General features: G+C 54.3%; 1 protein-coding gene across 1 annotated transcript in view; it reads left to right on the forward strand.

The window, feature by feature from the left end:
- KCNQ1 (potassium voltage-gated channel subfamily Q member 1) overlaps positions 1–14835 on the forward strand; it is a gene marked incomplete at its 5' end in the record, with an annotated part of 315610 nt that overhangs the window by 129277 nt on the left and 171498 nt on the right. The window contains one exon of the mRNA XM_025878623.1: positions 13371–13491. Coding sequence (XP_025734408.1) covers positions 13371–13491 — 121 coding nt within the window. The remainder of the gene's footprint in view (positions 1–13370; positions 13492–14835) is intronic.

The raw sequence follows: 14835 nt of genomic DNA on the forward strand, positions 1-14835 counted from the left end.
TAAAGGGGAGTTATAAACCAAAAGTACAATGATACTGGTTTTTATGTTTCCCCTTGCAGTTACCTTTTCTGGAATGCGTTATTTCTTTGTATGACTTTGAGTTACTTTCTAGTGTCCTTTCACTTTGGCCTGAAGAACTCTCTTCAGCATTGTTTGTAGGGTAGGTCTATAGTGATGAACTCCCTCAGCTTTTGTTTCTCTGGGAATATCTTCATTTTCCCTTTGGTGTTTTTTTATTTTATTTTGTTTTAATTCTGGCATAGTTAACATACAGTGTTATATTAGTTTCAGGTGCACAGTAGTGTCCCTCTATTGTCGAGAGATAATTTTACTAGATATAAAATTCTCGACTCATTTTTCTCCCGGCACTATAAAAATGTCATCCCACTCCCTTCTGGCCTCCATGCTTTCTGATGAAAAATCTGACGTTAATCTTACTTACTTACTAATCTTACTTACTTAGATCCGTCATGTCTCTCACTCTTTTCATGGCTCTGTCTTTGTCTTTTAACAGTTTGATTATGATGTGTTCCTTGGAGTTCACTGAGCTTCCTGGATGTATAGATTACATGCCTTCAAGAAATCTGGAAGTTGCCAGCTAATTTTTTCTCAAATATTCTTCCTGCCTCTTTCTCACCTCTCCTTCTGGGATTCTGATTATGGATATCTTAGTATGCTTGATGGTATCCCACAGGTTCTTAGGGTCCGCTCCTTATTCCTTCAGATTGTTTTTCCTCCCATTCCTTAGACCAGATAATTTCAATTGATTGACCTCTCTTCGTGTTCACTGATTCTCTTGCCCGTTCAAATATGCTAATGAAACCCTCTACTGAGTTTTTCATTTCAGATATTGTGCTTTGCAGTTCCAGAATGTCTGTTTAATGATCTTCATTTATATTCTCTATTTGTTCATGTATTGGTCTCCTGGTTTCCTTCATGCTCTGCCTACAATTTCCTTCAGTTCTTTTGAGCATATCTGAGAAAGTGGGTTGAAAGTCTCTGTCTAGTAAGTTCAATGTCTGTGCCTCCTCAGGAACATTATCTGCTCATTTCTTCTGTGAGTGGGCCATACTCTCTGTTTCTTTACATGTTTCATCACTTTTTCTTGGAAACTAGATATTCTAAACATTATATGTAGTATCCCCAGATACCAGGTTCTTTCCCTTCCTTAAGATTGTTTTTGTCTTGCTGTGGGCTATAGCTTTTTAGTGACTTCTAACCTAATTTTGTGAAATCTGTAAACTTTGTCATGTTTGGTGTCTGAAGTCCCTGTTCCTTCAGCTCCTGCTCAGCTTGTATTTTGACAAAAGGTTCCTTGAGTGCCAGGGGTCAGGAAAACAGAGGGAGAAGGGGCGGGGGGGGGAGAGGGGAAAAAATAAAAGAATTCTTCCAGTCTTTGCACGTTGGCTTTGTGTGGGGGCACTGAGACATCTGTCCAGGCTGTTTACAACTCTGCCTTAGCCGTCGCTTCCTGTGGGAGATGGGCAGAGAGCTCAGCTGCGGGGGACTCTTCAACACATGCATCCTGCCCTGGGCATGCGCTCGGCCTTCTCACTTACTCAGTGTGTACAGTGGCCTGATTTGTCCAGAGGGAACGGTTTCTCCAGCTTTTCTTCCCAGGCTTTCTGTGCTCTTCTGTGTACCTCAACGACAACCTCTCCCCATGTGGCTGGAATTTGTTGGACTCCCTCACGGTGTTTTCAGGGAATGCCCATCAGCTTTCACTTCTCTGCTCCTTCCAGAACCAAGGATCAGGGCCCCACGCTGGAAATGTGGACTGCCATCATTAAGCTGCCACCGAGTGGGGGTCAGGGCGTTCTGAGGGCAAGTAAAAATGCCACCGTGCCCCTCCCACTTTCACGTTGCCTCTTTGCTGACTGTTCTCTAGTTCTGACAGGTTTGGGCTTGATTTTTCGATGCCTCTGTGAAGGGAAGGGTCCTTGGAGGTACATACTCCTCTGTTTTTGCCAAGTTCACTCACTTCCCTCCGAACCTTTGACAGAACATCTTAAACCTCCATCTCCTGACTCTGTAGCCAGAGGCTGGCAGTGATGGGAGGTGGTTAGAGCGCTGTTCAAATCTGGCCCATTTCTATGCTCACAGGCGATCGGAAGGCCATGGTGTTCTGTCTCCTCATGCTGCCGAAGGCATGCTCCGTCTATGGTTTTACCGGCACTTCTTGGTTTTAGAGTTTGGGGGAGGTTTGAGACCAGAGGGAAGGGAGCAGCATGCCGCTGGTCTCCGGGCCTGGCTGGACGTCTGCTGGAGGCAATGCCTTTTCCTCCATGTGCCCGTCTAAGCCATCAGCAGATTCTCTCAGCTCTCCGGACCTTGCCCACCTCTGGCCTCCCCTGCAGCCCCCTTCCCCAGCCACGCTGCTGCTGTCTCTGGGCCTGGATGGTTGGTCTTCCCTCTTCACTGGTCATTCAGTTTCTGTCCCTGCCTCCTCCTGCCCATTCTTCACACAGCAACCCAAGGGAATTCTTTCAATATAAAGTGGACCTTGCTGCTCTCCTACTTAAAATGCTCCCATGGCTTCCTGTCACCGTGTCTTGGGTCAGTTCCACTGGATACAGAGCCCAATTCAGGAATCCTTGTGCAGTGCACTTTATTGAGGGTGAGCTCCGTGGCGGGCAGCTGGGAAGCTGCATAGAGCACTCCTCAGAGCTGCCCCAGCAGCTGCTAAGGGAGCTAGGGTATTGATCTCTCTGCCGGGGGGGGGGGGGTGCTTCCCTGCAGGGGGTCCACCCCACTCTCACTTCTGGCCCAGCCTGTGTGTGGCTGCACAGGCCCTGAGGTCAGAGAGAGTGCTCACATAAGCAGCAGGTCCCAGAGAGTAGGGACGGCGTGTGTCGTTTACTGCTGTGTCCCCTCCGGGAAGCTCTGCCAAGCTGCCTGACCTGCGCAGGGCTTCGAGAACATCAGCCCAGTGGCCCCCGGTCTCTGGAACCGACCGGCTCTTAAGTAAAGCATCATCCTGTTTGCCCATGTGTTCTCTGATGATTGGAAATTCCTCATGTTCAACCAGTTTGACTCCTGGGCCCACAAAGAGGCCGGCAGCATTGGAATGGGGCCCCTGCGGCCATAGCGGGCAGATGCCACTACGTCTTTTCACGACACAGTGGGGTCCGTGTGAACTTGGGGGATGCAGGGGTGGGGGGCGGCCATAGCCGAGTTCCCCTCAGGGTCCCCTGCCCTCTCCCTGCCCAGCCCTCCTGCAGCCAGCAGGGACAGGGTGGGGGAGCCAGGCTGAGTTGATTATTTTTGACATCAGTTGTTAACATAATTTTGACGTTAAGCCTCCCCCCAGCTCTGGGGTGGCTCTGACTGTGTCCAGGCTCCAGCTTGGGGAGCCGTGGGGAGCCTCTCAGCCCCAGATCTGGCCTGGCTGGGAGGCGGCCTGGGAAGGGACCTGCGTTTCTCAAGCCCGCGCCCTCGGGGCCTGGGGGTGGGGCCCCAGCAGATGTCTGGATTTGGTAGCCAGGGCCTGGAGCCGGATGCTGAGAACGAGGCCTGCAACTCATTTCCCCATTAAACATTCTGAGAACATCTGCACTGGTTTCCAAGGCTTCTCCCTCACTAATTGCTCTGATTATTGTGTGAAGTGAGGCTCTGGCACGTTTCCGCGATGTTGTGATGAAGGTGAAAAGATCGCTCTTAATTAGATTAAAAACATTTTTTTCTTCCTCTGTAATTTTGCCTTGAAAATCAAGGCCACTTTTTTGTTTTCTTCATCCAAAGACCTCCAGAAACTTTCCTCCCCACCTCTCCAGAGGTTTCTTGGGAATGTCCTGTGAGCTCAGCTCTTGGAGAAGACAGTGCTTAGCCCAGATTCCATTGTATATTAGCGTTTCCCGGGGCCGTTCTTGCTGCCGGGAACCAGCCCCTGAAACTGTGTCCTGGGAGGCTGGGACAGTGACTTCCTGGAGCACGGGGACCCCAAAGGGTCGCAGAGTTGTGTGGGTGGCTGTGTTGCTCCCTTTTTGCTTCCTGTACGGGCTCGGGCCTGACCCTGTCCTGGCGCTGTGGCCACCCGTCCTCCCCAGCGCCCCCGCCATTCAGACCCCACCCCGGGGTGCGCAGCTCGTGTGTGCGGGGGCCGGGGAGCTCTGGTGGGAGGGGACGCGTGGGCCGAGGGTCCTCCGTGTCCTCCACTCGGGGTCCCCAGGACAGGCCGGGACGGCCAGGGTCGCCTCTGCCCTTGACTCCCTGGTGGCTGTTCTGCTCCTGTCAACTCTATGTGCACATCCCCGACTGGACAGGAGGTCCGGCATGTTCCACGGTCGGCGCCAGTCATCCTGTCACGCAGGGCGCGGACAGGGCCTCGCAGAAGGCGTGGAGGGGGCGGATGCGCATCCCAGCAGGAGAAGGCCAGGCACCGGCTTTCAGGAGCCCCTTTGTCCCCTGTGCATCCCCGAGCTCTCCTGGGACCTCGACCCCCCAGATCCCTCCCTTCAGGCTCATGCCTCACCGCCGTTTGTTACCCACATTCCCGAGGGCACTGTCCTGGTAACAAATTATGGAACCCCAAACTCAAGCGAGCTGAAGCACAAAAGGGACATTTTTTGGCCCGTACATCTGGACCCAGCTGTTTCAGACACAGCTGGACCCCGGGGCTGGGATGATCTCGCTTGCTTGTTCTCACTCTCCCCCTCCGGGGCTCTCCCCCCACCCGCCTGGCTCCCTCTTCTGCTCTCCCGCTCCCTCTCCTCACTGCCCACCCCCACCCCCCACCCCCCCGTGCACAGGGACAGGATGGGGACAGCTGCAGCCTCAGGCAGCCCCTTCCCAAGGGCACAGGACGGCCACCAGCTCAGCAAACCCGGCAGACAGAGGCCACCTCTTTCCCCCCTTGTTCCTGCCGGAGTCTGGGGCCAGGCTCTCGTTGGCCCCAACCAGGGTACGAGCCATCCCCAGGCCTGGGCCACGGGCCCCTGTTGGGGACAGCCCGTGGCTGCCCGAGCCCTGCGGCCTGGGAGTGGGGAAGGGGCAGCCCCCTGAGGACGATTCAAGAAGCTCTTCCCAAAGCCAGGCCTGGCTGCTGGGAAGGCGAAAACAACAGGTGTCCCCTCAAGCAAGGTATTTTCCCGGCGGAACTGGGTACCAGCTGGGAATACAGTCCCGCTCCACCGCTCGGCCTGTTCCCTGCAGCTGTTGTGGGGATGACTTCTGCGCTTTCTGTCCATGCTCCTTACTCCTCGCCTCTGAGTGCAGACGCAGGTGGCGGCCGGGCTGGCTCAGGGTCTGCGGGCCGGGCACAGGCAGCTGTCCGCATGCCCGGGGAGGGGGTTCCCGTTCACAGTGCTGGATCTGCAGGGCTTTGGCAAATCCGCCAAGAGGGCTGGATTTCGGGGAGGGAGGGTGGCGAGGGGGCTCTGGCTCGGGAAGGACAGGGGCAGCTTCTGTTTATCCCCATGGGACAGGCCGGCCCAGGGACCGTGCCTGTGCCTGAGCGGCGAGGGCCGGGGCCGGGCACACGGGAACCCCATGCCCGCCTACCCCAGGCAGGGAGAGCCGGCAGAGGACGCGGGTTACCCCTGGGGGGCTGCACAGGACTTGAATCAGTCACAAGGGATGGCGGGGAAGTTACCAGGGAGACTGTCCCCAGGGTGGAGGGCAGGGGGCAGTGGGGCCAGGGGAGGGAGGGTGGGCTGCAGCCTGGCTGTGGGTCTGACTTGCTGCTGCAGGTCCCACTTGTCTGCGGGACCCAGGGCACAACGTGTTACCCTTCCGACCCTCAGTCTGCTCCTCTAGAAACAGGGATGGAAGCCGCCACCCCGTGGAGCTCTTGTGACGATGGAACGGGGTCACCCTCAAACCACAGAGGAGGAAGGCGAGGCCCCCTCCTGCACCTCGGAGGAGCTGGGCGAGTCCCGGTGTTGAGGTTGACCCAGTCTGGCCGCATGGCCTGGCGCTCCCGGCGGGGTGGGAGCCTTCCACAAACAGCTGCCTCTCCAGCGTGCAGAGGTGCCGTCCCAACTAGAAAACACGACGCGTGAAGGAAGGACACGAAAGTCACCCGGCGTCTCTTTCCCCAAACCCAGACACAGTGAACATTTTGGTCTATTTCCTTCCAGTCTTTCTTCGTGCCCGTATTTTTTTTTTTTTTTTTTTTTTTTTTTAAAGGAACTTGACATCGGCCTCCTGAGCAGGGCTGCCGGCTGGGAAGGAAGCTGCTGTGTTCGGTTCTGTTCTCCGGAGGGAGGGCGCGGCTTGGCAGCCCGTGTCACCAGCTGTGCCGGTCGCCACGCCAGAGGCTGCGCTCGCCATCCCAGACCTCCCATTTTCCTAGAAAACAAAATTGTTTTGTTCTGCCCTGAACACTTCGGCCCAGATTCTGGCCTTGACAAGGCAAAAGCAGCAAGGAATGACAGCATCGGAACATGGGGCTGTCTTCACGCAAGTGCGACTTCCTCATCGCCAGGACACCGTGGGCTCTTCCCCGGGGCCCGGGCCCCCTGGGGGCCGGGTGTCCTGGTGGTGCTGCCCAGGCGGGTGCTCGGTGGGCTCGTGGGCTCAGCCAGCTCCGTGGCTGGGAGGCCAGGGCTGTGGGTTGGTTGTCTTGTCCCATCTCGGGCTCCTTGGAGGGTGGGGGCCACAAGCTGGCTCTCCTGGGCCCTGGCACCTGCCCCCAAGCCCGTGCCTGAAGGGGGCAGCGTGCGGCCATATCTGCTGAGGACGCGAGGCCCCCATCCCCCAGACTCCCTGCACCTCCTGCTGCAGCTGTGACAGCCGCGGGAATCAGGGGGGTGGTCCGTGGGCCCCCCGCTCCCGGCCACTGCCTGCCCGCCATGGGGGAGGGAGGCAGACCCCGCAGTCTCTGACACAGACACCGGGCAGAGCAGTTTGGAAAAACACACCTGTGGAGCCTCTCTTTGCCCCTCGCTGCGGGGCCCCTTGTGCTGTTCCCAGGATTAAACCAATCAGCACACATTCTTCTCTGACAGGTGCAGGCCCCTCCCGCTGCGGGCAGCCAACGGATGTGCACAGTTTAATTTCCTAAAACACCAGGGCTGGGCCTTTCCCAGGGGTCAGGTGGCTGCCCCCCCCGCCCCGCCCAGCCCGCGGGCTCTGGAGATGGCACTCGTCATCTTGCGCGTTTAGAAAGCAGCCCCGCTTTCCAGCCACCATCCTGCCCCTTCTTCCCTTCTGTATACAAGTGATGCAGATGTAAAAATATGTATTTGTGTTCTTTTTCCTTTCCTCCTTTTTTTTTTTCTTTTTTGAAAGAACATTTGAATCCTGGACGGAGTTTCTGCTCTGTCACTTGACAACTGTATAATATAACCCAGGGTACTTGAATCTCAGCCCCGAGTCTCTAAAATGGAGGCGGCCAGCTCCCAGGCCTGTGAGCCTTTGAATGTCCTCGCATTCCTCGAGGCTTACCGGTCACTTTCCTGTGCTCTCTGGGAATGTCATGGGCAGAGAGCTCTTCTCCCTGGTGTGACTAAGTCATGTCTGCGCAGTTTCCTGCTGGAAGTCTGCCCCTCACCCCCACAGGCCGTGAGCTCCCCGCGTTTATTTACATCTCCCTGATTGCGAGGCAGGCACAACACTTTCGCGTGTGTCCTCCAGCCGTCCGGATCCTTCTTTGCCGATGTGCTTCGTTGCTGCCCACTGTTCATTACGTGCTTTATATTTTCCCTGTTGATTTGCATGAGTTCTTTCTCTGTGGCACGTGCGCCTCTTCCATGGTCATCTTTTCACTCCTGAAGGTGGTGTTTGCTGATGAGGCCTTGATTTTAAGTGTGGTTGAATCCATCGGCCTTTTCCCATACGGATATTGTTGAAGTCTTAGGAAACCCTTCCAAACTCTGAGGTTATGGAGATTCTTCTAGATTCTTCTGGGTTCAGTTCTAAAGGCTTTAGAGTTTTTGCTTTTCTCCGTAAGTCTTCAGTCGCCCAGAATGCCGAGGATGAATTTTTGGTATACAGCAGGAGGGGTCCAATTTAACGTTTCTCCCACACGGACAGCCGACTGTCCCCAAACACCCTCTCCCACCCTGTGCCGGCCACCTCGGATTCGGGGAGAGCGTCCCTGGGCATGCAGGCTATTTCCCGATGCGCCATCGTGTCCTGCCAGACTGGCCACCTCTCTCTGTATCTGCAACACCCGTCTCACAGGCCACAGCTTTGTAGGAAGTGTGGGTGTCCGATAGAGCGAATGCTCTTAGCTCGCTGTTCTTCGAGAATATTGGCAATTCTTGGCTTTTTGCATTTCCAGATCAATTTTAGAATCCGGTGCCAGGTTCCAACACACAAACCTTATGATTTCTATAAGGTTCGAGGCGGAGGATCTTTTCACCATTGAGTCTTCTAATCAGCGGAACAAAAGTCTATTTCTCCCCTTAGTTAGGTTATGTCTTCTTGAATGGCTCTCATTAAGGCCTAATCATCTCTCCTTAGGGTTCTTGTATATCCTTGATTAGATACTGAAAAATATTCTGTCTATTGTATACAGGATTTTTTCGTTTGTTCTTTTGATTTGGGGTTGCTGGGGTTTTGTTTTGTTTTGTTTTGGTTTGGTTTGTTTTTTTTCTGATTTCAAAATACATTTTCGATTTACAGGAGAGGCAAAATAGTACAGAGAGTCCCTGTATACCTTTTACCAGCTTCTGCTAATGTCAGCACCTTATATAACCGTGGTATAATTGCTAAAACTGAGAAATTACCGTTGCAGCAACACTATTATTAAGCTACAGTTTAGTTCGTTCATTTGGATCTCCCCAGTTTAACTACTGTCCTTTGTTCCAAGATCCATCAATTACGGTACATTTATATTCAACAGGTCTCGGGGTCTTTTCTGATCTGTGAAACCCCCTCTTCAGTCCTTCCTTGGTTTTTGTGACCTTGGCATTTTTGAGGAATACTGGCCAGGAGTCAGCAATTGGGCTTGTCAGGGTGAGACTGGGGTTATGGGTTTGCGGGTGCAGAAGTGAGATGCTTTGCAGAGTGCATCTCATCGTGAGTTCACGACATCAACATGATTTGTCACTGGTGCTGCTAACCTTGACCCACGGAGCTGAGGCTGTGTCACCCCTTCCCCTTTCTGTAGCCTGGCCGTGGAAGCGAGTCACTGAGTGCATGGTCCTCAAGGGGAGGGGCCCGGTGCTCCACCTGCTGCTGGACAGGGTGAGACAGTGTCGGTGAACCTGTGTTAGGACCAGCCCAGCCGTCAAGAGATACCCGAGGGAGATGCTCTGAAGTCTCGCCTTCATGTTCCACCGACTGCTTTGAGCATTCATCTGTGGAAGACCTATCCGTCTCTTCCAGTTATTAGTTCGTATCAGGATGGATTCAGGGATACGTGTGTTTTGAGCTCTAATTCGATACTACTGTTATTTATTTTGTGGCTCAAACTGCTCTGGCTTTGGCCACCGGATCGGGAGCCCTTTGGGTTAGTTCCTGTGCCCACTCGATATAAACCCCCCATCCATTCTGAGCATCCCCTTCCTTCCCAGCAATCAGCAGTAACCTCAGGCTCCTCGTGCATCTGCCCTGCCCCGGCCCTAGACTTGTCCTCAGCCAGAGAGTGCTGGTTCCTCCAATCGGAAAGCAGATGGTGTTGAGAAACCAGGATCTGGCCCTGGGGGTGCGCGTGGCTCCCGGGTTGTCACTGCTTCCAGGGCCTCTCTGTGGACAGAACGAGGAAATATATGTACGTCCGTAACCCAAGGATACGCACGTGTCTATAGGAAGTGCAATACGAGTTCCTACTGCAATTTCCGGCCATGGGGTCATTTGTACCCCACCCCCAGTGACACACACTCTGTTTGCTACTGCATTTCTCCGAGAGTGAGAAACCCGGCTCCGGTTATCAATAATTTATTTACTTATTTGTTTAACCCGTAATTTCCCTACGAGAAGCAAAATTACCAACTAGAGCCCTGTGTTTATGACGGTCCAAAGATGGTTTCCCAAGGCTCAGGAAGCTTCTCCCCATCCATTCCATGGCATGCGGTATGATGTCATACATTCGTCACAGAATTCGCTTGTCCCGGTCTGCTTTCATTCCTAGGATCCTGCAACAGGCTGGTTGATGTGGGTTTTTTTGGTTTTGTTTGTTTGTTTTAGTTTGCATACAATAGAATTCATTCTTGGAGAGAGACAGTTCTGTGGGTTTTGACAAATGCCTGGATTCACGTATCTACCACCAGAGCATCACTGAGAGAAGTTCCACAGGCCTAGAAATTCCCTGATGCAACCCTTTGGAAGTCAAATACTCCCCCTCCCATAAACACGAGCAGCCATTGATCTGTTTTATGTCCTTGCAGTTTTGCCTTTTCCAGAATGTCATAGAAATGGAATCATAGAACATGTAGCCTCTTACATCTGGCTTCTTTCACTGCTTTAGCAAAATGCATGTGAGAGTCACCCATGTTGCTCCACGAATTATAACTTCATTTCTTCTGGTTGCTGGGTGATGTTCCATCGTCTGGCTAAAACACTGTTCATTTACCCATTCACCCACTGAGGGATGTCTTGGCTGTTTCTAGGTTTGGGTGATTGTGAGTGAAGTGGCTGCGCACGTTTATGTACAGCTTTTTGTGAACGTAAATTTTTTGTTCACTTGGGTAAATATCTGGGAGAAGGACTGCTGGGTCGCATGGCAGATGCACGGTTAGCTTTTTGAGACACCGCCAAACTTGTTTCCAGCATAGCCACATCATTCCGCATTCCCACCAGCGGCAGTGAGTTCCAGTTGCTCCACGTCCTCCTGAGTGCGTGGCACGGTCAGGCCTCAAGTTTTGTTTAACAAAATTTAGCCATTCCAGAGGGGCGCCTGGGTGGCTCAGTCAGTGAAGCATCTGCCTTTGGCTCGGGTCGTGATCCAGGGTCCGGGGATTGAGTCCCGCATCAGGCTGCCTGCTCAGGGGGGAGTCTGCTTCTCCCTCTGCCCCCTGCCCCATGTTCTCTCTCTCGCTCTGCTCTCTCTCTCTCTCAAATAAATAAACAAAATCTTAAAAAAACAAAATTTAGCCATTCCAACAAAGGTGTCGTGGTTGCTCACTGTGGATTTATTTACCTTGCATTTCCCTAACAACTACTGATGTTGACCAAACTGAGCATCTTTTTCCATACTTGCTTGTAATCCATTTCTTAGACTGGGTTGGTGGCTTTCCTGCTGTCAAGTTGCAAGAGTTCTTTATATATTCTAGATACAAGTCCTTGGCCAAATAGGAGACGTGGAAACACCTTCTTCAAGTCTGTAGCTTATCTCTGCTTCCCTTAGCAGTGTCTTCTGCAGAGCAAATATCTTTAATTTTGATAAAGTCCAGCTTGTCAATTTCTTCCACTCACCGACTGAGCTTGTAGCATTGTACTTCAAAACTCATTGCCAAATCCAAGGCCCAGAGATATTCTTCTGTGTCTTCCTCAAGAAATTTTATATTTTATTTCTTACATTAGTTTAAGATTGCACACAGTACTTTTACACTTCCAGATTGTTGGTGAACGCCCAGAATGTTAGGCATAAATGCTAAATGCATTAAAATTTACACACACAACATTCATACAGTTATATAACAAGTAAATTTAGGAGGCAGTCGTATTCCTTTGAAGTGGGAAAATCTTCCTTTTACATAAGGCAAAAGATAGGTGTATCACTTTAGACACATAAAACATTTTCTATGATAAAAACAACCACACTCAAAGGTTAAAAGACCTAAGATAGACTGGGGAAGATTTCTCTACCTTACATGACAAAGGGTCGATATCTTTAATTGGTAAACAATTCCTACAAGTTGACAAGGAGAAATGAGCAAAAGATATGAACAGGCAATTCAGTTCTGCAAGAGGAAGTCCAAATGGCCTCCAAGCCACAAAAGGCCTCCAGCGTAAAAGGAAAAACAGCACCCTCATCTTCCTCCGTGCCTGGTGGGCCCTGGGAAGGGCGCCAGCGGCTGGTGTGGGCATGGACGTGGGCTAGCGGTCACATTCACACACTGTTGAAGTCTGAATTGCTACAGCTTCTTGGGAAAGCACCCTCACACCTGGCCCCAGTGTCAGGTTTTCTTACAAATGGGTGGCACGTTGGGGCACCTGGGTGGCTCAGTCGTTAGGCATCTGCCTTTGGCTCAGGTCCTGATCCCAGGGTCCTGGGATCGAGCCCCACATCGGGCTCCCTGCTCAGTGGGGAGTCTGCTTCTCCCTCTCCCACTCCCCCTGCTTGTGTTCCCTCTCTCGCTGTGTCTCTTTCTGTCAAATAAATAAATAAAATCTTTAAAAAAACAAAAACAAAAACAAATGGGTGACATGTCATCGCCTCAAAGCAGTGGCTTAAAGCCAGGGGAGCCTCAGCATCTGTCCACCATGGAGTGGCTGAGTGAACTGTGGCAGACATAAGCCACGGACGACTGTCCAACTACCAAAGCATAGCTCCCCATCTGTACACCTGTAGAAAGATGAGATGAGTGTGCCACAGGGTGACGGGGGCAGAGCAGACACGTGCGTATATAAAAAAGAGAGTCTCACCTGGTGTCAGCTGTATGATGAGCAGAGAGCGATGAGCTAGGAATCCACTGGGCAGTTGACACAGATGATCTTGGAGGAAGCGGGCCTTCGTGAATCTTTGAGTTGGTGCGATTTTTCCAATGAGAACTTACTTCTTTCACAATAAAATCTTTAAATGGGGAAAAGAAAAATCAGTCCGCGTTGAACATCTGGGGACTGGTAGGTATTCTTATCAGCCCTGAGCACCGGCACCCAGATTGTCGGGGGCGGGTCCGGGAACCTGAGTGTGACACGGGTCCATGGGGGTGAGGTAGTTCGGCGCTTCCCTTGGGGTTTGGGTGGCCGGTGTGGCCCTGTGGCCTGAACAGGGGACCAGGGGCTCCAGGGCTGCCCCCTCTCTCCCAGGCTGTGGCTCCTCGTGGGCAGGAGACCACCTTGGGTCTTCACTGATGCAAGGCCCTCTGTCGGCACAAGGGTGATGGCGTGACGGCGTGATGGCGGAAGTCGGGGTCTCTCAGCAGACCTGTGTTTATCAGCTGCGTTTTACTGTTGACCTGAGTGTCGGCTGTGAATCCGGGGACAGGCCTGGACACCTGAGCTCAGCTCAGGCAGTCCTCCCCCTGGGAAGGTGTCACAGGCCTTTGAGGCCTCAGGCACGTGGGGGCCATTTTAACCAGCCCACCCTGCAGATCCTCCGGGTGGAAGCTTCGGGAACCATCCCCACTCCTCACCCAGCTCTGCAGGTGTATGTCTTGTCAGTTTGGGGGAAGCTGTGGGTGTGCAAGTCTGCCCCCCCCCGCCCCCCCAGCTGGGGTGGCCGGTTGGGGTGGGCGTCTGAGCCCGGCTCTGGGCCGCCCCTGGGCCCCATCGAGGCTTCCATGGAGGCCTCACGTGCTGTCCCACGCCTTTCCCCGCAGTGAAGAAGAGCCCCATGCTGCTGGAGGTGAGCACAGCCCACTTCGTGAGAACCAATAGCTTTGCCGAGGACCTGGACCTGGAGGGGGAGACGCTGCTGGCGCCCATCACCCATGTGTCACAGTGAGTGTCCGCCCGCCCGGCTGGAGGGACATGGGGCTCCGAGGGGCCGCCTTGGTGCCGGCCCGGGGCTCAGGCCTCTGCTCACGCGGGGCCTGCCCCCACTTGCCGCCTGCCCTCAGCGACCGGGGGCCACCCGCCCACTGCCAGGGGCCGGACCTAGTGCCCGGGCACCAGGCAGGGAGGAGAGCAGGGGCACTTCCCGCCAAGTCTGGGAACACGATCCTCTTGTTTTGACTTATGGAAAACCAAACTGATCATTTTCCACTTGTTTCTGTGCCTCGAGCGTCTGAGGAGATTGTTTTTCTGTCCCCTCGCCCCCACCCCCACCCCCCACAAAAGAGACGACTTTGTTTTTCAGCATTTCCCTGTAGAAGCCCGGCCAGAGCCGCGGGGCAGATGCCGAGCGCTGTCTGCCAGTGGCCTCTGCTGTCCTCAGGGGCTCCTTCAGGTGGAGGAAATGGCTGATTTTCCACGCCTTCCAGTTGGCCTTCCCCCGAGGCCCAGCTGGCCTGGGACGCACGCCCGTCCTCCCCCGCCGTCGCAGCCCTGCCAGGCCAGTCCCCAGGGCCCGGCCGTGGTGTGATTCCCTGGCGAGGGATGAGTCAGTGCTCCCAGCAGAGGCACCCAGTGGTGACGGCGAGTGGTGGGGTCAGTGGGGCACTTGGGCCCATTCTGGCCACCGCCCCGCGGGGGGGCTCCCCCAGACCAGTGTGAGGGTGTGTGCTCCGCTCGGCCCTCCCCCGGCTCGCTTGCTGACACGGTTGTGTCTCCACGCACCCATGGAGAGGTCCTGGAAGGGCGTCCGCCTTCCTCCCGGGGTCTTCGCATTGTCCTGAGCCGTGGGCACCTCCGTCGGGGCGCGGCCCTGGGCCGTTGCCTCGCAGATGTCCGAGGAAGCAGGGACCCAGGTCGGGGGGCCTCTGGGCTGCTCAGGCAGCACACTGGTAGAGTCTCGTAGCCAGAATGAGAGAAAGACGGGACCGTCTCGGGCTGGTCCTGTGACCGGGCAGGACCCGCTGGCCAGCTTTCCAGGCTCCCCAGGCTCACGGGGAAGTGGGCAGCACCCCACGGCTGGCAGGGTGCCCCCAGGAAGTGCTCCCTGGCTTGGTGGGAGCCGGCCGGCTCACCAGGAAGCAGAGGCGACTCATGCTTATGGACACGGCGCGAGTGGGCTGCAGGGCCCCCATCCGTCCTGGAGATGACTAGACAGGCTTGCTGGATAAGGGGGTGGGAGCAGAGGTGTGAACAGCCAGGCGGGCGGGCAGGCAGCGCAGGGCAGGCCGGTGCCTGAAGGCAGAATGCTAGCTTACCACTTTGGTTGAGGCCTTCACGGAGTCCAGGGCA

Source organism: Callorhinus ursinus, unplaced genomic scaffold (genome assembly GCF_003265705.2).
Source record: "Callorhinus ursinus isolate GAN/ISIS: 27379988/994484 unplaced genomic scaffold, GSC_fseal_2.0 scaffold51, whole genome shotgun sequence".
Lineage (NCBI taxonomy): Eukaryota > Metazoa > Chordata > Mammalia > Carnivora > Otariidae > Callorhinus > Callorhinus ursinus.